General features: G+C 41.5%; 1 protein-coding gene across 5 annotated transcripts in view; it reads right to left on the reverse strand.

Moving 5' to 3' along the window:
* The window catches only part of diaph2 (diaphanous-related formin 2), a 357,664-nt gene that overhangs the window by 272,004 nt on the left and 61,823 nt on the right, over window positions 1-23,837 (reverse strand). For all 5 annotated transcript variants that reach the window (XM_080035789.1, XM_080035788.1, XM_080035790.1 and 2 more), the window contains one exon: window positions 4-143. In XM_080035789.1, the coding sequence (XP_079891915.1) occupies window positions 4-143 (140 nt within the window). The remainder of the gene's footprint in view (window positions 1-3; window positions 144-23,837) is intronic.

Here is a 23,837-nt window from a genome sequence, read left to right on the forward strand (position 1 = left end):
CACCTAACAGGGTTACTGGTGAGGGACACTCTGAGGGACTCCAGACAATTGAGCAGCTTGTCTTCTGTGATGCCTGAACGCAGCTCATGGACATATTCCTGTGACGAAAGTGTAGACTCGTGCTTGCTGTTTCTTAGTCCACCCTGAAAGATAAAACATCAAAAAGACAGTAATTAGATTCACACCATACACTATGACCTTAACACCATCAGTAATGTGACAGAGGGGGAAAAAAAGAAAAAGATGTGTGAACACCGTTGAAGGACATCCATGTATAATTAGGAATCAATATCAGTTTCCTAAATAGATATTGTACAAAGGTTAATGAATTACAGGTTTTAAAAAAATGTAATAAAAAAAACTGCAGAAAGTCTCATTTCCTGCCTTATTAAATCAGACCATTAAAGACAGACTTGAAATAACCACGAAGAGGTGTTTATATTGCTGCATAAGTAATTAGTACTCTGAGTAGGTGTAGTTGCTGAAACTTGTTTTGACTTCACTCACACAAAAAGGTGCTAGCGATTCAAATCAAACCCAAACTTCTGTGTTTTAGAATAAGGTGAGAGTGAATTATCTTGTTCTCAATCTGCCAACACTCTAACGATGGACTGCACTCACTCACAAAGAGACAAACTGCTGCCTCCCCATGCCATCAGCGGCAGCCCCCGCTTGAAGTAAATGGATTCTTGTGTATAATCTCCACAAAAGGCCTTAGGGACATGTTGCTACACTGATGCTTACACAATGTGACTACCTATTGCCAGCAATACACACACTTACACCACAGCAGGGAAACACACATTTACACACACTCACTCTCCCCAGCACACAGTGGAGTCAATACTGTGCATTACATTGAGCTACAGCTTGATTCCAAAGTTAACGGCTGATTCAATCAAGTGTGTGTCTGGCATCATTTCCCTGCCGTTCAATAAGTAACAACATTTTTGAGGAATACAAATGAAAAAGGCTTTGCATGCAAATTGATTAATGTTACTACATCATCTCTACTCCCAGTGCAAGCCTCAAGAACAAATCTGTGTTAAATAAATCGTTTTCAGGTTCTGCTGTCATAATTAGCAGCATTTCAGGTGGGGGTTGAGTCCAGGTACCGTACAAAGCAAAATGAGAAAAACACACCACAGAGACATATGCCTGAACTAGACTGCTAGACAAAATCCTCACTGTGTTTATCTCTGAACTGCTGGTTCCCCACAAAGTGAGCTGTGCTAATAGGCATTTTGGGATGTAATAAGCTAGCTCATTTATCTGGAGTAAAAAAAGAGGCCTGCTGCTCTCCTGCGATGCACAGTAACAAATAAACAAGATGTTTGTTTTTTTTGTTTTTTGGGGAGGAGGGGGGGGGGGGTAGTTGGTGGAGGCAGTTTAGAAACCGCAAGCTCATAATTATATGCAATCTCGATTTCATAGTGTGACTGACTGAATAATGAAAAGAGGTGTGTTTTTAAACACGCAGAGGGGATGAATGGTCATTTATGTTAGTCTTTAGGAGTAGAACAGTAAGCAACACTAAACATGTGTAACAAGGCTCTACTCATGTCATTTCACAAGATGAAATGTCCCTTTTCTGTTTGTATTAATAAAAAAAATATATATATAAATATGTTCTTCTTTTATAATTTCCTGTACTTAATTCTGCTCTCAATCTTCCTCAGCTTCATCTTTTTTCTCCAGCACCATTGAGTGAAAGTGGAGGATCAACTGGCTTGCTTTCTATCCGACTGAAGGTAGCTATTGGGCAATGGGGAGAAGGAAGAACCCTTCTCATTGCAATCCAGATACCACTGCCTACCACAGGATTTATTGCTGCAAATTTCTTCCCATAAAAATGTCCAAATTATTTTTAGTATTGACTATGAACAACTTGACCACAAATGTATAATAATGCAAAAGATAATTAAAACCAGATGTACAGTATGTGAAAGCTCAATTTGGCAATAATGACGAAAAAGAAAGATACTACAGACACTTAAAACAATAGGATCAAGGTTTAAATTAAACCAGGATGTAGAACTGTATTTAGAATAGGTACAACCAGGATGTAGAACTGTATTTAGAATAGGTACAACCAGGATAATTACATCTTTCTGCTTTTTCAAGTACTACAAGGAACATTTTTAGCATACAATTAGCATGTTCAATCACAGAACAACACACTTCCATTGTCTAAGTAAAAAGGGTTTTCAAAAAGGGTATGTGCAGCCAAGGTTTGTATGCCTCCGAGGCTTACTCATGAAGATGTCTAAAAAAAGATATATGAAAACATTATGAATTAATGTCATGATTAATAATCAGCCATCTCAGGCATGATGACATTGTTATTTAGGCTCAGCAGTGAGCTTGTTCTATTTTAAGGGTGACTTGTCTTTATCGCCCAGAGACAACGGATTGAAATGTGCCTTTTAGATAAACCTTGGCTAATGCAAAAAAAGTATATTCATAAATTAAGACAGCCCCCGTTCAAATGAACTAATAAGATAAATAAAGGATTTTGCAGGCCAGGTAGTACATGGTTCTTGTCCATAGATACATTTTCGCCATAACAATAGGGCTTTATAATTAAAGTAAATTCATTCTTATTCATGCTACCAAGATGTTTGTCAAGAAGCAACACAATGAATTGTAATACCATTTATCCGTTTTCATATTGTTTGCTAACGACACACAGTTATCAGCCTTATCATCAAGAGCAACGAAACAGCCCATAGTGAGGAAATCAGAACCCTGACATCTTGGCTGCTATTAGTTCACTTTCACTATGGTTACACGTGTGTTATAGTTTACATTTGCTTATGTATTTAAAAATAGACATCTCTATTAATACCACCTGTTCATAAGTGCAGTGTTTACCGCAGTGCTCTTTGGCTAAGGCCGCCTTAACAATGCCAGCCCGCTGCCTTGACTTCCGACCGACAGTTTTGCCCTCAAGGGGAAAAATTTAAAAAATAATAATTTAAAATAGGAAGGGATAAAAGATGATGATAATAACACATCAGCGTAGTATGCATATTAGTAATATTTCCCCTTAAGGTAATATTATGTTAATGAAAATGGTGTAGGGACCAAATAAAACGCCTAAATAGAAAATACCATGTGATTTTAAACTTCCAGTGTTGTGAAACAAATTGATATAGTATCTTCAAGAAACTGTAAATTAGAATTTTTCTATAATATCATACTATAATCTATAATCTTACTACCAAAAGTAAAAATGTTGCATTCCTACCTGGGACCACATTTAAATGTCATGTTAAGAGCTGATTGGTGTATCACAAACAGCATGTACAATCAAATCGTGCCAGGAAAGCAGGAACATTATATAGTACATGTAGGCGTTCCTTGTCCAACAATATACGTCTTCTAAACAGAATATCAAATGCTTAAAAAACCCAGATGGGTAGACAGTGGTGATGCGAAGTGTCAGCACCGTGCCGAAATAAAGCATGAAAGAAAATGGCAGGTGAGTTGTAGGAAAGCCCCGTGACTAGGTGTCATGCAAGTCTGAGGACCAATTCCCCTGCCTTTTTGCAGAGGCTTGACTTCAGAGGTGTTAGAGCTTAATAAAAAAAAGGTACTCAGCGATTTTGCCAAGGACAGCTTAATACGAGCACGAATAAGAACTAAAGTTTAACAGTCCAGGTAAATATATACCTTACGTTTGGTGAATAAATCAGGCCTAAATAACAAAAAAATGTCTTCCCAGTGATTCCGCATCTGGGTATGGCTGCTTAGGCGATTGGCATTTTCAGCACATGACTTCCTCAATAAGACATGAGACGGTAATAGGGGAAACACATTACCCACTTTTTTTTATTTATGTTCTTACCGCTCTGTATAGTTCCCAGCAGGCACACCACTATGTCCAGAAAAGCGAGAGCTCTGGTTTCACCGCACGCTCTGACCTCTGGAAACCAAAGACACTGACCATAAACTGCTTTTTCATGACCCTACAGCCAAGATCAATGGAATCCGTTGGGATGTTTTCAACATTACACAACCGAGCTGGCAGGAGAGAGAAACAATCCCAAGATTTTCGAGGAAGGGGGCATTACCCTGCTGGCTACTGGGTAATTGAGTTTTCCACCTTCAAGGCTCACAAAGAAAAAATGGTCAACATAAGTAAGTGGTCCAAAAAAGACCCCAGGGAAAAGAAGCAAAGGGATGATGAAGGGATGAGGGAGAGAGATGTTGTGTGGGTGATGAGGTAGTAAGAAATAAAAAAAGTGAAAGAAGCAGAGGGAGTATGAGGGACGTGGGGAAAATACGGGTTGGATACAAAAAAAAGAGAGCGAGAAAGAGTATGAGGAGGAGATGGGGCAGGGCAGAGAGATAGATAGAACATCAGGAGACACTGTAGAGGACAGAGAGACACAGCCCTTTTTGACCACAGCCTAGAGCCTCATCTCCTGCCCGCTTATTGAATCCCCTATTTGTCGATAACAGTATTTCCTGCCAAAGAAAATAGTGCTGGGAGCAATTACTTCAGGGAGCCTGTCAATTTCTTTTTGGGAAGGGGGGGGGGGGGTCCTCCTGTTCCTTCTATGTCACCTCTGCCTCCCTTTTCTCTGTGCCACTGGGAGTGACAGAGTGATGTGCGTTCTATCACGGACAGGGCAAGGGAGACAATGCCAAGGAGGGCTGCACCTCCACATGTCATCTTCCCCTGTAATGAGCCTATAACAAGCCGGCAGTTTTACTCAGGCAGACTGATAAATATATTATTCAACTTCATTGTCAGCTTATACCGGGGAAAAAAACACATGGCCGCAACGTGTCTTGGCCTGTAAGCTATGAGCTGGGAGACATCTGATTGCCACTGCTTCTTCCATTTTGGCTGCCTTGCTACCTCTACCTTTCTCTCTCTCTTTCTCTGACTTGGGCACGTCCTTTAAAATCCTTTAAAATGTGTTTTCCCCAACTCTCTTATCTCTTAGTGTTGAGTGATGAAGAGGTGCAATAAGTAAGTGATGCAAGAACAGAAGAAGGACGGTATTGTGCTTGTGTCTCTAATTCATGCCAGCATGCTACAATGATCGTATTAGAAGGCTTGTACAACGTCATCTAAGCCCTTGTGTCTGAAAATATTCTTCCTTCATAGCAGCATCGTGACACCAGTGTATTCACTTCAATTTCATGACTCACTACAGCACTGCATGTCATATGCACAAAGGTGTTACTGTCACCTTAGTCTGAAGCCTTGTGATAAAGTAATTGCAAAAATATAAAGACCAAGACTGTAAAATAAGTGTCCATAGAAAGAAATCAGACAAAAAATGCATTGTGACTATATCAGTGGATGGTGATGTTGAAACACTGCCTGCTGTAGTGAATACAATGGTTTCGTACAGAAGCAATGCGGGTGCTCTAACTGTTTCTTCATTAACCTAACCCAACCTGGCACTCAAAGTGAGTGCGACCATATGACAGGTTGAACTGAACTCATAAGGCAGATCAAAGGGTAGATCTTAAAGCAAAAACATTTTCATATATTTTCTACGACACTGTTCTTGGAAGGAAATTAATGAAAACATATTAAGACACAAACCCCAGCTATAACCACCCAATAATAAAAAAATCATGGAAAAAAACAGACTGAATAATGAAAAATCTAATTACTCTTTCTTTGTATGTTATTAATGGAAATTACTACTAGCGCACCCTACTGCTCTTGGTAAAAATAATTCAGATACAATCTGCACAATTAGTGCATATCATGCTGTATCATAGCTACATTACAACTTAATTTCCTGCTCATTAGGGGTTGGTAGATTAGTTGAGAGGGGCGATATCACAAGAACGGTTGGAGCACTGTCTGCAGACAGGTAGATCCAAATGTCACGCATCTCACACTTTCCCTTATGAAAACGTGCATGCCCTATATGATCAATGCTGTCGAGAGGAAATAAGCTTTGCAGGCATCAAACACAAGCGCACACACATGTAGGAGATGTTATATAAATGAGAATTTTTTTTTACAGTTAATACAATCGAAAGTTTGGCATGAATCTATGGCAGCAGTGGTAAAGGTCAAAGGGAACACGGATCAGTTAAGACGCTGGTCTGCTGGACAATCTGTTTTCCCTCGCCCTGGTTAAAGGACAGAGTCCTGCTGCCGGCAGATAAGACATGTCATCTAGCCACCAGGGCACATCAGGGCTGCCAGCTCAGTGGGGGATTTCCCACCAGAACATGTGGCCAAGCATTCTCTCTCTCTCTCTCTCTCTCAAATTCAGTCAATTTACTTCTTTTTTCACCATTCTTATTCCTATTTGCCAGTTGCTGTCTCTCACGCCGTTCATATAGTTTTTTTTCTAAACCCCGGGGGACGGCCATGAAAAAAATGTGTGTATATCTGTACTCATCAGGGGCTTTTTCTGTGTTTCTTTTTGTATCTTATCTAGTGTTCCTCCATCTTGTGCCTGCAAAGAAATATCTAAGGACAGTTTTTATTCTCTCATATCTGTGTGCGACTACAACTTTTCAGATAACACAAACACAATTAGGGATACAACACTGTCCCAATAATCAGGCTGGTGGCAATACATCATGTGTCTAGACAAAGCAAAGCCACCCCAACAGAGCGGCCGGCTGAGAATAAAACACACGGAAAACAATGAGGCATTAGGATGGAATCAGCTTGGAAAATAACACTGCAGGGTTCACTTTGTAAGAAACACTGGGCAGTGGCAAAGGCATACAGTCAGTATGTGTGTGTGTGTGTGTGTGTGTGTGTGTGTGTGTGTGTGTGTGTGTGTGTGTGTGTGTGTGTGTGTGTGTGTGTGTGTGTGTGTGTGTGTGTGTGTGTGTGTGTGTGTGTGTGTGTGTGTGTGTGTGTGTGTGTGTGTGTGTGTGTGTGGATCCCTCAAGGTGCAGAGGAACATCACCCAGAGACAAAAACCACAAAACAATTTAATTCCCTTTTTTATGTCAACACAAAACTGCACACAGTTTGTAAAGCTAATTAAATAAAAATAAGGGTTATGCTGCCTGTGTGTGTGTGTGTGTGTGTGTGTGTGTGTGTGTGTGTGTGTGTGTGTGTGTGTGTGTGTGCATGTATACATTGAAATGTAATAATGAAATATCTTTTCAACTGGCATTAGCAATAACTACAACTGGACAGCTGAATAAAAGACGTTATGTTTTTGTAAGAGATTGCATTGTGGTGGAATAAGCTGATACAAGGTCTACTCCTACAGCATCACTTCTAATAAAGACGTTTATCAGAATGTCCTTTTGGGTAGTACCGGTAGGTTTTGCACCATGCAAGAGACAATTTCAAAAGAATGAAAAATGCAATGTGCTTATTAAAAAATGTAAATGAAGAGATCAACGCATGAGACACAAATAAACACAAAATAGGTGCAAGGACCACTGTTCAGCAAGTGTTATGGTAACAAAGGATGGTGGGCATATGCATCTTTTTCAGCAAGCACATTTTGTTGCTATCATTCACCACCTAAATCCTGTCAAAGTCAAAACAGAAGTCAGTTCAAGGTAACCTAAAAGTGATACTTCCACCTTGACCCTGATGCAACAAACAACAAGGGTGATTGCTTTCATCACTCTGAAATGGCCCACCTCTTCCTTTCTCATTCACAGTTTTACCTTTAGCCTGACCCAGACAACACACACACAAACGCAAACACACGCACGCACACACACACACACACACACACACACACACACACACACACACACACACACACACACACACACACACACACACACACACACACACACACACACACACACACACACACACACACACACACACACACACACACACACACACACACACACACACACACACACACACACACACACACACACACACACACACACACACACACACACACACACAAAACATGTCTTTCCTATTGGCTGTGCCCCAGATGTGGACAAGGGCAGGGCAGGCCAAAAGGCACCATCAGCAAACTCCCTTGGCTATAAGCCCACTAAAGTTGGCCCACAATATATACCATAATCAGTGTTTCAAAAAGTAGCTGAAAGAATTCAGTCGGGGAGAGCTGTGTACAGCTCTAAAGGTAAATCCGTCACCCTCAGTAAAGTGAAGGTAAAACCAAAAACAAAGTATGCTTCCAGGCTAGTTTACACAAGTAAATGAACATTTGTAACCATTTTAAAATGAGAGTTTCTGATGGGATTTTTAAATGCTAGTCTGTCAAAAAAGAAAACTAATGATGAATTCCAATGTTGGCGCACATACTGAAATTATAATTAGGTGTGTCAGCTGTGTATCATTAAAATATTGAAAAGTTCAGAACTGAATCAATTAGATCATGTTGCTATGTGCAGCATGTTGAAATTGGGTAAGGTAGATGAGGGCTCAGCTTTACATAACTGTTGTGGGGGAATAGTGTGCACAATTATAGTGGGACAAGTCTAATGCAAACGTGGTCATGGTAATATAACTTACAGTTTTGGAGCTCCCACACAATCTGCTGCTTTAAGAGAGTAGAATGTATTCCCTGACACCTTGATGTTTGTAGCCTCTTGGGTCAGAACGTTGGCCTTGGCCTATTGATTCTCATAGAGCTGTAACAATTTGAAAAGAGTGCAAAACACATTTCCACATCCCAATACAAGTAACACTTGCACACACACACACACACACACACACACACACACACCCCCCACAGTCACGCACACATCATACAAACACAGCAAGGCGCACTGTGGGTGTCACACACAGCTGAAAAATGTACCGAATTGTTTTCAATTAATATCATTACTCTCTTATTTGTAATGTGTATGCATTGTTGTGTGTATATGTAACGAAAGGCAATTAATGCCACAGCTAGTAAATGCCTGACAAGAGGGAATGCTTGAAAACGTGTGTGTGTGTGTGTGTGTGTGTGTGTGTGTGTGTGTGTGTGTGTGTGTGCGATTGCGTGCGTGTGTGTGTGTGCATGCGTGCGTGTGTGTTTTGGGTTATGTAAGTGTGTGGTGCAGAATATTCCTCTAAACAGTTCTTCCTTTTGCTTTTCAGGACTCATGTGTGTACTGAATTTCAATCACACCTCTATTAAGATAGGAGCCAGATGTCAGGTAAAAGTAGAGTGGGAAAAGTAGAGTGAGTAAAATTGAGTGCAAACAGCAGCAGAAAGAAATCTAGAATTGTGTGACTTTTTTTGCAGCAGCAGTGTAATACAAGAAGCTACGGTTTACTGGAAAGCTACAACATGATTTAAATACAGAAAAAACTGGGGGAACTCTGCAACTGACTGAATGTCTGATGACGAACAGGACAGGTTCTCAGTTCTGACAATCACAGACAAGTGCCTGTGACTCACCCACACTGCCTTTCAAAGAGAAAGCACTACGGTACACTCTAGCCACTCACCAATCAATTCAAGGTATACAGGTGGCTCGATACAGTCCAAAAAATGTTTTCCCAGGAACCTCAAAGACATAAGGTATTTCATATGAAGACGAGGAGCGATGGTAGTTTACATGTCCACATGAAAGTCACGTGAAATGGTCAAAAGAAAACTTAGAAAAAGGCATGTCAAGCTTTCCTTGGCACTTGTTTCCACTTCATGCACTCACAGCAGTATAGTGTCATGGTAGAGAGGGCTAACAAGTGAGCTGTTAAGCAGGGAGAGGTCACACAGGATCTCATTTAGGTTTTCACACAGTGGTCTCTGCTGCATTGATTGCAATGTGGAGGGCCTAATGAACTCTGTATTCTGCGCTCTTGTTTCCAGCTCTAGGGGGGCTCGGGTTATGAAGGCAAAAGCAGCAACTACCGACTAAAACTCAAAAATAAAAGGCTTTGAAAATAAGAAAACAACACTAGAAAAATAAATAAATGAGCAAGAGTACTGGAGTTGGTTTTCTAATGTGATACCTGTTCCACGCTCCTTCATCCTTCTTCGCCCGACCCCCTCCATAAGGGACTAACCTTGATAAATCATACATTGGGCAAAACACGCTAGAGGGGGCAAAAGGTCCAGCTTAGTCTCTCATATTGTTGTTTTTCTGCTTTTTTTCTTTTTCTCAGGGATTCTGCTGAATAACAATCATAGCACCTAGAATAAACAACACTTCAGTTGTGATTTGTTGACTTATTAAAAAAAAAAGTTGCTTAAAATTTGGTTGGTGGACACAGAGTGAGTTAACGGATCCCGTAGAAACCTCAACCCTGTATGCAGTGAGAGAAGTGGGCATCAGTTTGTCAAGCCATTTTGAGGATGTTTGACTGTGCCTGCAAGCTAATAGAGAGAATATAAAGGGACTGAGGGTTATAAGAACAATGGATATTACACAGAGAGGTGTGTTACCTGCGTGAGATGTTTGTCAATAATTCAGGCCCATGAGCTCAAAGAAAAGAATGGTACAATTTTTAGAGGTCGAGTGAGCTTTCTTTCTTGACCTCTCTACTCCTGACGATGTGCGCAATCTTTTTTAAGTAAAACACAAAACCCACTACCTAACCTACATCATCCATTCCTTGGTCCTTCTCTCTAAACGAAGAACAAACTTCCATGAGTGTGCAATAAATAAAAAAAATAAAATAAAAATAGGTAGGACAAAAACTGGGCTAAGGTAAACACTGTTTGGCAGGGACATCAATGATGTCCCACGGGTTCTGTGGGTAGATTCTGATGGAGGGGACAAGCATGATTTACGACGATGATAATCCTGGGAGTGTTGTGACGGGCCTTGCCAGAGAGAGGCAGAATGGCTGGTATGTGAGTGTGTTCGTATCTGTGTTTGTGTGCTTACAGTGCTGACTCTCAACTTAGACTAAGGGGCCACTCACACTAGGGCCGCGGCCCCGTGCCCAAGCTCATTTGCATACTAAAGTCTAGAACGTTTGGCTAGTGTGACCACGCCATACGTATTCCAGCACAGAACAGCCCCTTGGCCACGGCACACTTGGGAGAGGTGTGCCGTGGCCAAAGTACAGATGCTAATGAGATGACACGCGCACAAGCAAGCGCACAGGCGGCGTTCCTGACATGAATTTATTAAGGATGCATAGTCCGTTAACGTCCGCTGCCTTACTAGTCGGCACCAGAATTGCCCACCACTTGGACTTGTAGATACATAAAATGTGTGAGAATTAACGTGTGTGTAGGCCTAGGTGTGGGCTAATAAAAGAGGAGCTAAATAGGTGAGCGCAGACAGCAAAGAAAAAAGGTTTTCGTGTTTACTCACGTTCGTCAGATGATTTTTTTCTTTTTCCTCCCGCAGCTGTCATAATACTGCCTTTACGCATGGCGGTTGAGACGAACTCAACACAACACAAAGCAGGACTCCGCGGCCCGGTGATAATGAAACAGTAGCTACTTTATAAAGACACTTAAAATAACGATCTCTGCCCATACAAAAAGTTCTGACTTGGATTACTTGATAGAGCGATCGATGAGTATAAAACCATCCGGTACGTATGGTCTGATGACGGGCTGTTATATTGATAATAAACAGCGTGCTGCACAAGTATGAGACTGTCCACCGCGACATATTACGTCAAGGCTACATTTAAAAAAAACAATAGCTTAAGGATTCTCGTTGCTCTAATGTGGAAGTGGAATATATGATGCAAATTTGGCCGGATGAAAATATTCACAAACAGTCATATAGCCTACAAGTAGACTACGCTCCAAATCCTAAACGTGCACGGTGACGTAGGCAAGGTGCAAACGTGCCCAGGCCACGAGCAGTGTGACCACGGGCCAGCGGGGGGAGTGGGGAGGGGGGGGGGGGGATCGTGCTGAATATTCCTGCAGCACGGAACAGGCAAACGGCTCTAGTTTGAGTACACACACACACACAAACAAAGACCTCTGCATTCCCTGAACCTCTAAGAAGTGGGTTGGGCCACGCTGGATGTACTGTAGTTATTATTTCCAGGGCGGTCAGCTTTGATCTACTTCTCATGTCTGTATTGGGTTTGTCGTCTCACCTCTAATAACCACAGATACATTTCCTCTCTCATTCACTGTTAGCTGGATAAATAGGATTTCAGAAGAAAGAACATGATCTATGAAGTGTCTGTCCATGAAAAAACCCATAATGAGAGATTATCTTCTAATCACACAGACAGCACAGCTAACAGAGAAGGGTGAGAGAGAGTGTGTGTGTGTGTGTGTGTGTGTGTGTGTGTGTGTGTGTGTGTGTGTGTGTATATATTTGCATAATCCTTTATGTATGTTTGTGTGCAAGTAAATAGAAAAACAGCAAAAATAGAGAGAAAGTAAAAGCAATATGATACCAACATGATTTTAGCTGTGTATGTGTTTCTATCAAACCTAAAGGGTCTTCTTCCCCCCCCCCCCCCCCCCCCCGCCTTTTAACCAACCATTATTGAATGCACTGACATTGAATTCCCGGGAAACAAAAACAGTTTCTTCTAATATCCACACGATTCCTTTCCCCCATTGAGAGGCTGCAGCCAATTCGATAGCAGTAGACATACCTATTCATCAAGGCGTCTGCTTCTAGGCCCCTGCCTAATAACAGATGGAGAGATCTTTAACCGCCCTATAAATGAAGGCTCCAAACTTGAGAGAAAGCACTAGCATCAGCAGAGAAACAGCTTAACGAACTCCCTCCCAAGTTGGGCTTGACTACTCCAACAAAGGAAGATTAATATGCCTGTTGAATTGAGGCCGAAGCCCCAGCCATGGCATGCTGCCTCCCTGATGTTTAGGTGCAGTGGTGCCTCTCGTGCACCAGGAACATTGGTATAATGTCAGCAGTGCACCAGTAGAGGGAACAGCACAAACTTGCCTTTCAAAGCTTCGATGATAATACAGAGAGAACGTGCATTTCTTCATTCAGCTCAGAAGACATTATGTCCCCACAGACACACATTCATATAAATTATAAATAAATAGCTAAGAAGACGTATACAGAGACAGTGACACTTCAATGGTAGGGGAAATGGTTTGCAAACAGGAAGAAAACCAACGCAAATATTTAGATTTGTAAGAACTAGAGCATGTACAGCTCGTTGCAGGTGCTATGGCACAGGGGATAATTAAAATTGCACAGAGAAAGAAATGTATTAAAGAGATTTTTTTTTCAAGTACAATATCCCTGAACGAGCAATATTAACATTACTAATGAAATGGTTGTACCATGATTCAACACATTAATAAGAAGGAATTCAGGAGACACAATATGTAACCTTGGATGAATGATTACAAATACTTCAACCAAAATGTAGCCAATCAGACTCTGGAATGTTCTCTGGAAAAGCAGAACTTGTCAGCAAGAATGAAATGGGAGTAGAAATGTAATTGCAACTTGCACCCTCACACACACACAAACACATTGTCTACTTGTTTGTCAATGTGTTTCCCTGCACGTCTGTGCAAGCTAAACCGATTGAGACACCATGAAGCTGTACCTTTTTCAAGCAGAGGCAACTACAGTTCTGGCTTCCTTTTCTGGCCTCTTTCTTTCCCACACATCTGACAGGTGTGACCTTTCGGCTGTGCTGGTAGCGGCCACTCTCGCCCCTAGACAGTAGGCCTGGATTAGTCACCATCTCTGAGGATTGTGGTGCTTTGCACAAATGCGCATGTGAGGCCCGAGCTCTCTCCAGCACGGCCGAAGGGCCTGCGATGAAAAATAGAACACCTAATGCCGTGAGATAGAGACATTCATCAAAGACCAGGGCCCCTGCCTGCCTGTGTTGTGTGCTGCCCTTCCTCCTTACTCTCTATTCAGTACTGAGATGCAGAAACAACTCACTTACCGGAGAGTGGTAAAAGAGAGATGGGGAGCTTTATTATTATTGCTGTAAGAATGTAATATTATTTCTAGACCTTTTCCCCCCCAAAGAAAAGAGTCCCTTGGTTTTTACAAGCATCCCCATGCTTCAAGTGATCTCTCATGTTTAGCAGATGATAAGGATATCATCATGGCCTCATGAGACCAGACATCAACAGATGGATGCGTATGGAGCTTCTTCACTGCTCCATTCAGCACAGCGGGATACCTACATTGGCCACCCTTTTGAATGATAATTGCAGGGAGACTATTGGGAATACCAGGAGGGGGCCAAAAATTACCCAGGGAAATGGTAGCCATGCCAACTGGTGCCGAGCAGCCAGACCAGTTAACCTCAGCAGTGAACTGCAAAACCCTGGGGTATGGCTTGGTAATGACATCTCTTACTCTACGTCTTCACTCCCCCTCTGCATTGCCTAATGTTGATCCTGGCAAGACACGGAGAAAAACTATGGTGGGAGGCAAAGGCCAATGTGTGTTCAAGCCAAAATATAATGAGCACAGGGACGGCCCGCTTTTTCTTAGTTTATTCAAATTTCACTCTTCCAACAATGAGTTAGCATGATATTGGGAGGGGGGCCGCTATTGAAAATATCAAAGGTTCTGTGCAATGGGATTTCTGCATTGCCCGGAAGAAATGGAAATGAGAGCAAACTTGTGTAGCAAGAAATGTAGACAGTTTCTGAGCACATTTAGATCAGGAAATATTATCTGCATGCCAAAACATATGCAGTATCATGCATATTATTCCTCCAAATATCACCAGTAAAAATGTTTAATTGCCATTGCAATCTGCAAGGTAAATTGTCCACTGCTCTTATGTAATGGAAGTAATTGGTTCAAAATGCTATGACAAGCAATGCACCCAAAAAGACTGGGCCTCTTTCAGCAGGTGACAGTAATCTTACACACAAGCTTCTACATAACAAACACAGCAGAATATGCCAAAGGCCAGCCCGCAGGTTTTCAGATGCACCCACACCATATTTCTTCAGTAACACCACATCTCTAGGTGCCTCATGGGGCCACTGCCTTCCTTCATCCATACATCTATCCACCCATGCCCTGTCTGTCTGATCTCCATCTTCTCTCTCTCTCTCCTTCTATCTTTAAACCTTAGATGGGCATTCAATCTGAGAGCTCCTGCTGCCATACATAGTTCTTCGAAGGGCAACAGGAAAATGGGGAAAAAATCTCAACAGTCTCAACAATCAGCAGTGCAACAATCCAAAAACCAAACCTTATTGTTGCATAGAATAAATAACCCATGAAGAACTGCATAAGGTATTGTTACACTAATAAGGGCAGACACACTGCAATGATGTTTCATGTACCCAAATGAGTCCATTTGCACAAGTGACTGAACATTGCATCAGTCATGTAGATAGTGAGTGTGTATGTGCCTCTGTGTGTGCGTTCTCTGCCAATGCCAAGGGCCTCTCAGACGTGGGGGGCAAAACGCTCTTTGAGAATGGGATTTAGTAACACACAGGCAGCTCTGGCATGGCGTCTTCAAAGCAGAGGCAAGCAGTATTGCATTCTGTACACATGTGTGCGTTCATGTGATTCTATGCAGATGTGCGTGTGTGATCGGTGTTCCCTCATGGGTAAACCCACTGCAGCTCCAAAGGCAGTCGAAATGCGAAATGTATCCAGACAAGGAAAAGCAAACAACTTTCGAAAGAAGGTAAGATTGGGGGATGATTTAGGTGAGGCTTTTCCAGTGTGAGTTTTCGCATAGCATCTCCACTTTTAGTGGACTTGTAATTCCTCCAGAAGATTCCATCTCACGACAACAGCTCTATCAGAATACATGACAGCTAATGTAAAAAAGACACAATAGATGGAGGGTTTTTTTCTGCAATACACAGCCAACCAAGACTGTTTTTTTTCAGGGATGTCCCTCGCAACACATACACAGCATCTCTTCGACAAAACATTCCAGATGAGCAGCACCAGATAGTAGTTAAACATAAACATATTACTTGCCCCAGCAATCACTAAGCGTTTTTTATTTCATTCCATTTGGTTTAGCCAACTGTAACTCTGTCTGGGTTCCACTGCCCCTTTGCCAGCCAACTGATATGGCTCTTCCAAGAGACTGATGAGCAGGCAAAGGTTTCTCAAACTTCGGCTTGATAGGCTATTCGCTCTCTGCCAGACAGACAGCCAGCCAGTGATTTATGATTTGATCTCAAAATTAGTTATCTAAATGTGCCTGTTGACTATGAGAGGATGGTATGTATTTTTCCATCTAAAGAGAGCTTCCAGGGCCCGCCTGAAGACTTAACAAGGAACAAAGTTTAAATGAAAGAGTCTGCCAAGATGCCAACCACTAAATTCCATCAGCCAGAGGACGTTGCTGCTCCAGGCCCAATGGGCAACAAGAGACAGAGAGAAAAGAGAGAGGGTGGGGGACAGATAGAGAGATAGCTATGAAGAGGAAACAGATGGGGGGGAGGAGAATGTATGATAGGTGACGGTCTCCTTTTAACCCCAATATTTGCTAAGAGGAAAAGGGATGGTGAAATGACATTACTGGGGCCACGATCAATAACCACAAATATTAAATAGCCCCCACCCCCCGAGTATTTTGGCCTATTCACACATGGCTTTATGTGGAGCAACGCCACTTATGAGCTAGCTTTAGCCGGGTGCAGTGATGACAGACATGTTCCTGACCCAATCAACGGCCTTCACTTCCATCTGTCACGGGTCACCAGTGAGATACTTAAACCAAAGCACATAGTCAGTACTAATGAGTGGGAGACATTATTCCAAGTGGAGCTGGTCACAAGTGTATCAGCTGCCTTTCCCCAACACTCTCTGCCTATCAGTGACTGAGCAAGGCCATGCCGGTTGAGATTAGGTTTCAGGAGAATAGCAGTGAGTGAGTATGACTTCCCTGTCACTGCATCTACAAACACCTCAGAGAGTTTGTCACAATAATGGAATTTTGGTTTGTGGAAGGATTCTGGTAGCAGTGGGAACAGAGCGCAGAGATAAACAACAATACAGGCTCAGCTGTCAGCGCATACATGTGAATCGGGACACTAGATTATCAAATCTATATTCTACATCAGTAGAAAAAACCTCAGTACTACAATTTGTACCGATAACATGATCAGCAGCGGAATGTGAAGCACTTTTTTCTTAACCTAACAGAATGCATTTTTTTGGTTTGACTCAATTCTTGACAACGGTGTCCATAAACTTAATACCAGAATCAATTTGTCCATCACATAACATAACAAAGGGCTAAAAGCAGCTGTTATAACCTCCAAGTAGTGTATATATTCAGTGTCATATCCATTTCAAATGTCAACGTATGCAACAATTCATATTGATTGTGTTAATAACTGCATAACACAATCCACAAAAATAAAGATTGGCAAATCTTTACCGTGTGCTTCTCTCAAAACACACTTTCTATTTTCAAGTTCCTCGCCAAGGTATTTGCTCCCTGCTGTAATACAAGTGCAAGACATAGATGATTAACATGCAAAAAGAGGCCTTCAACTTGTTATGCACCAGTGACAGCAATAATGTCCCGCGGCGGACGCAAAAGCCCCGGGGTTTAATCACCTCAATACAAAGACTCTAAAGAAAGAACTGCATCCTCATTCCGAGCAGGAGTAACATTAGCTCAGTCAGGCTAAGACAAGCATCACATTCACGGAGCAACAAAGGAACCAAGCGGTGTGGTAAATTGGCCTGTATAAGCCCCATAAACCATTTCAGATAATGCGCAACTGGTTAGTGGGCAGACATAATGAGGTTTATCGCATTGTAAATGCACACAATTGGCCCTGTTTGGTAAAATGCGACAAACGCACATGGGCACTGGGGTGTGAACCTCTTTAAACGTCTCAAAGACGTGCCGAAGTGGTGGTGATGACAACGTGCGATTGAAAAAAGTAGTAGGGCTAAAAAAAAAACTATCAGCATCAAACATGCAAGTTATTTATTATCGAGTGCAAACTTCAATCAAAAGTCAAGGACTCTGCCCTCTTCTCTCTGCTCTCTGTGCTTGGTATCAACAGCATTTGGCATTTGGAAAAGATTTCCTTGAATACACAGGATCTAAGAGGGCTTTACTCTATTTCCCCTGGTGAGGGCTCAGTGCCTGCATGAGTGAAGTGAATACCGGTTCCAAAGTGGCAACATGAGATGCACCTGGACTCCTTAATGGAGACAGCCACACTGGAACAATAAAGGAATCGAAAAAATATCTTACAAAGCTTTTCATATTGGTCTCTTTGAATGTGTTGGCAACAACAACAACCAGAAGAAAAAGATGATACAATGGCAGATTAACTAGCTTGTGAATACTAATGCCACACTTACCAAGAACTCTGCCCTGGCAACACTATCAGAAACATCCAGGGCCAATTAACTAGAGAGCGGGACTTGACCTTCAAGGTGCATCCACTGCAGTTGTTTGTTGATAGAAAACAAGGACAAGTTTGCTGATTTGAGATTAGAGGGATGGGGGTAGAATTAATGATTGGTTAATATTGGAAGTCATTGGGATACATTTGTTTAATGCTGGGCAAAGAAAAATGCAGAGTAAGTCAGATGACAAGGCCAACTTTACCAGATTAAATTTCAGTGGGGATGCAAGAATGAATGGATTTCACAATAACCACACATTAATAAAGTCACTGTTTTCTTGTTTAAAGTTATGTAACAAAATTATATATATATATTTAGTTGTACTGTCGCAATAATTCCAACAGTGCTGCTACAATGAATGTATTTATTATTTTAAAAGGTAGGAGTAACTCCTGTTTTGAGACAAACGTTAAAAAAATCTAAGTTTCATAGATAAATTGTGACATCAGTTCTGAAAAGCACTGAAAAATTTATGTTTTCATGCATCTTGATTAACCTTGACACAACTTGAAAACTCATTTTTGTAAGCCATTGATTTTGATGTCAGAGTTAAAATGAATGTCTGCACATTAATAAGGGGGATCAATCTGTTGCATCGCCTCCTGTGCTGAGCCATACTGTATGTTTGAACAAATCATTGAAACAGGGAAGTAAAGAAATCAATACTTCACAACATGTGAAAGTATGTACTAGGTGCCAGCGTTCTTTCACTGCTATTGACTGTGTCTGGACACACATTCTGTTCACACACTACGTCATGAAAGAAAAACAGTATTGGCATACAAACAACAGTCACTCTGGTGGATGTATTATTCTCCTAAACTTCCTTGTTTCCAAATCTGCTTAGTGTGTGCGCACGTGTGAATGCATTTGTATTTTATTAATGATTTTACTTGCACAGATATATTGAGATTTATATTCACAAGTGTGGCTATGTTTAGTGTATACAGTTGACGAGATGACAGGTAGTGGGAGGATAGTAGATATTCTGAGACGTAACACAGTGTTCCCGTTTATGAGCCAATGACACACACACCCATCCACATCAAAGTTTATTACGGTTCATCACCTCCCCACCTGCAGTGTAATGACATTTAGCCAATCCTATAAAAATCCCAGGAAACCTGTGTGTATAAATCAATGCCTTCCCACCTTTCCAGCTGCTGCTCACATCCATTATTAAAGCCTCCACATCATATTCAAAAGAGGATGAGAATTCTCTTCTGACAGGCATGTGTGTACAGGTATGTATTTATTCCTGACTTCCTACAAATCTGGCTCGGAAGACCAAATAAAAAAAACATTAATAAAAACAACACACCGTACTGTAGATACTCCCAACACCCCCAACCCTGTGGGGGGGAAAACGGTTCAGTATACTCTGCTGACAAGCAGTTTACATAAAATCCCATTTGTTTCAACTCTGGTGTGTTGTTTGTTGCAATCTGGCACATGGGCTGCACCTGTCTGGGGCTGGGGTTTGTCTGGTTTGAAAACAAAGTTGTTCACATCTGGAAATGTCAATTTTTTCTCTTACTTTCCTAATGCCTAATCAGATATAGATGCAGTAGCTTAGACCAAGCCCAAAATGTGGTGTTATAACTGAGGCAGTTTAGTTTCTGCATTACGGTGTGTGGAAACTTATTTGCTGCACCTACATGCTTGTGCAAATATGTAAACTGGTGCTTGGCTATTCTATGAAATGAGGGTTAAGCGAGTGATTGTTAATGCAGTCAGTGACTACCCTCTGCAGGCAGATGAAGGAACCTCAGCCTGGGAGAGTAACAGAGGCAGGGAGACAGGAGAGGAAAAATTATATAAAACAACGATAGTACAATAGAGATTTCAATATTGATGTACAGTCATATTCCAAATTAGAAAAATAACCAATTTGAATATAATTGTTTTTATAGTCAACTTTTGATTATTAACAGTCATTCATCAACAGCATGCTGGATGGCTATGCTCACATCTTTTAGAACCATTTCCTCAACTGATGATCTTGGTGCTGCTTTTTGACTACTTACTGAAAACCATTCTTTCAAATGAACCATCACAGCAGCAGACAAGCACATTATCAAATGGGGGAAATACGTTTTCATTGTAGCTATATTGTACACAGTTATGTTGTTAAAAGGGAAAATTGTTTTCCTGTAGCAATCTGTGTCTCAAGTAGAGCTCATTTGGGGCATTTTTCATATTCAGCACATTCTGATGTAAATGTTAGTGCCTTCCCCACATTATATTAAATCTCTGATAGATGATGATACCCCTTCATTATAATCAATCCTGAACAACTGAATGGAAATTGACAGATTCAATGGTGGTTATGGTGGCGTTGATACAAATGTAAAGGACCAAATCAAGTAACATTAAAAAAATTCAGTATTCATTCATTTGGCATCTCGAACCAGAGGTGTCTGGATACCTGCTTGCTCAATTTGACTATTTCAGAACACAGTGAATTGCACTATTGAAGAAATAGCTCAATTTCATCCAGAACTACATGAAAAACATGAGCAACACTGAAACTATCAACAAACAAGAAGGCAAACCTATCAATACCACTGAAAAGGTATGTGCACATTTCATTTCCATCTCTCTGTGGAGATGGGAGGTACATCAAGCTCTATTCCCCATGGGTTAAATAATAGCAGTTGAAGTACCTCATTGCTGCACATCAGAAAACAATGCACCAGGAGAGTCTTTGAATGAGCTGTTGAAAAGGAAACAGCCAGTTTCCTGTCAGGGTGAACATCCTGATATAATTAGCATTATTTACTGCACTGACGTACTGCAGAAGAACAAGGCAAGAAACAAAAAAGTAGTGGGAAGACTGAATTTAAAATGGTGGAATGTATTGCCTGGCATGGTGTGGAGCTGAAACTATTTATTTTACCACAAAGTGCAAACTTTTGTCTTTTTGCACAAAGACAAAAACAGTCTTTAAGGATGAGGGGAGCAAAACACAATTGTTTTTAAGGCGTTGTACTATATCCTATACGGACACACACACACACACACACACACCCTTTTGCACTGCCCTGGCTCTTAACACATGTTAAGTATGGAGGTCAGCTGGATGCTAGGGGTCTTTCTGTTCTGTTAGAAAGAGAAAGTAGCTTATTAAAAATGCTCTTGAGAAGGCATCCATGCTCTACCTCCCACTGCACACCACCACTTTACTAAGCTAATTAGCTTCTTGGGCCAGTAGCTGGTGTCATTGTGGGGAAATAACATATTTCACCCCTGTGAGCTTCCATCGGTGACCTCGGCTGAACTGTTGATACCGTATTAAAAGCAGAAGGTCAGAGATGTCAACGCTGCTCAGCCAAATCAGCTCATCTTCATAAATAACTAAAAGCTAGTGTCATCAATAAGCTTACAGATCTCTGATCTCTTAAATGAAGGTGATCTGTATCTCTAGTTATGACTGCGTGAAAAGTTCAGTTTGTTCATGTGCACTTCCCTTTTGACATTGATACTAAACAGTCGAAGATCAACATGCCTTTGCTCGAAACAAAGTAGTGAGAGGAAGAAAGGTTGCTGGATGTGGCTCCTAAAACCATCACCGACTGATTGCTTCCCTATACGCTGCCTTCTGGCACCGCAGCCTGGGTCTTTGATTAGAAGAGAGTCGGCCCATAATCACAAGTGTATGATTATGGCATTAGGCCGGATTATTTCGCATCAGAATCTGCCATCAAGAAATTGGCATCGGGGATCGATACAGTGCAGCACCACATCAGATGGCTGAGAGGCAAGGGGGGATTGTGTGTGTGTGTGTGTGTGTGTGTGTGTGTGTGTGTGTGTGTGTGTGTGTGTGTGTGTGTGTGTGTGTGTGTGTGTGTGTGTGTGAGAGAGAGAGAGAGAGAGAGAGAGCGAGAGAGGAAGGAGGCTTAGGATCAATTAGGAAACGACTGCCACATCCAGATATTACTTTTAATCTTCTAATGCATCGGCATAAAGGCAATGGGGGCGCTGGTGTTTGCCCGGCTTCTAAGGGAGCAAAGGGAATCGATCCGTTCTGCACATGTTAACGCCAGTCCGTCCTGGGCAGTTTCAACAGCATTGGAGACATATTGAAAGAGGGGAGCTTTAAATCCGCTTACTCTGCCTAAGTGAAGCAACTGTATTTGATGCCACACTTGGCGAGGCTGAAACATTTTAATCCTTTGAAATAGTTTTCTAATACATCTGAATACCTGGTTAATCTCTGTGATGTACAACCGTCTACTGTAGTGCTGTAGACTCGCCGACTGTGTTGACATCCTATTTCATCATACTGACACGTCAAGCATATAAAGCCAGGTAAGAGGTATTGATTGACCCGCAGAGCAACGCAACAGACAATCTCGACATGGAAGCTTTCCACTTTCCCTTTACTATGAAGCCAATTACTGAAACCATCGTACTGGGGGGTAATGTTCCTTTATTTGATCATCTTCAAACTGCCTTGAACAAATTCATGCTGCAGTTGTGGTGGTGAAAATAATACAGGACACTTGTGTGTGCCTTGTGTCCTTATCAGTGCAGTCAATGTGGTGTGTGTGTGGCTCATTCAATTAATCAGGCATCATTTAAACCAGCAGGCTTTTAGTGACAGGGGACCCAATCACTGGTGGAAAAAAGCCATTCCCCCGACATTCCCACTCCGTGTCCCGTGCGCTAATGCACTGTGGCAACCTTCTAACTATCCAATTCCAGAACCACAGCCCTGTGGTTTACACAGTCCTTCAGCCTCTCCCAATCCAGATCACTTCACTTTCATTAGACCCCACCACACCTCTACTAAAGGGACGTCGGTGGGAAGCCACAGCTCCATCTTATGTCAGAAACTTGCCTCTGAGGGGAAGAGGGAGTGGGGGGAAAAGCACAGACTAAAGTGGGGAGAGAAACAGAGGAAGAGTGACAAGGGAGAAGGAAAGAAACGCAGGGTCCCCCCTGGGCATTACAATTCTAAAGAGAATTGAGCTAAAGCAGGAAAAGCAGAATAATAATTTTGTGTGGCTATGTGTTTGTGTATGCATGTCTTTTCAATGTACTCAATTTGTGAAATGGAAAAAAAAAGTAACTACAAACTCGTAATCACCTATAACGATTTTTTAAAATGTACTTGTAGACTGGTTTGCATTTAGAAAAAGCAAAAAGTTGCATTCCAGCAAAATGATCAATTAGCAGCAGAGTGTAAAATGTCCCTTTCAGGCATTCAGAGCCCTAGCAGTTGTGTCTGACCGACAACCCAAACCCCAAAGACAGTTTTTCTTATATGATATAAAATAAGGGATCTTTGCTTCCTAAATGATTTGAAGGATTACAGGATAATCAACATTGCTGTCGAATCGATTAATTAATCAAATATAATCACCTAATTATAAGATTTGCAGATAATTCTAAATTTGTCTAACACTATTGTGAGGCTACTTTTGGATCAAGTCTGTTTCCTCATAATACTATCATCTATTTCAAAGTTCTTCTGATTTCCATCTAATAATAATTCAGGAATGTCATGACAGCATTAAGAGGAAAACTTCTCGAAAGGCATAATGTAGCACAAAGCCATGAAAGCTGTATTGTTGTATACTGTCAGCTGTTTGTTATATTTTTCCTCACACAGTCTGTGTATGTGTGTCTGTGCACCCGACTGTGAA

The sequence above is a fragment of the Ammodytes marinus genome (assembly GCF_949987685.1).
Source record: "Ammodytes marinus genome assembly, chromosome: 10".
In the NCBI taxonomy this organism is placed as follows: Eukaryota; Metazoa; Chordata; class Actinopteri; order Uranoscopiformes; family Ammodytidae; genus Ammodytes; species Ammodytes marinus.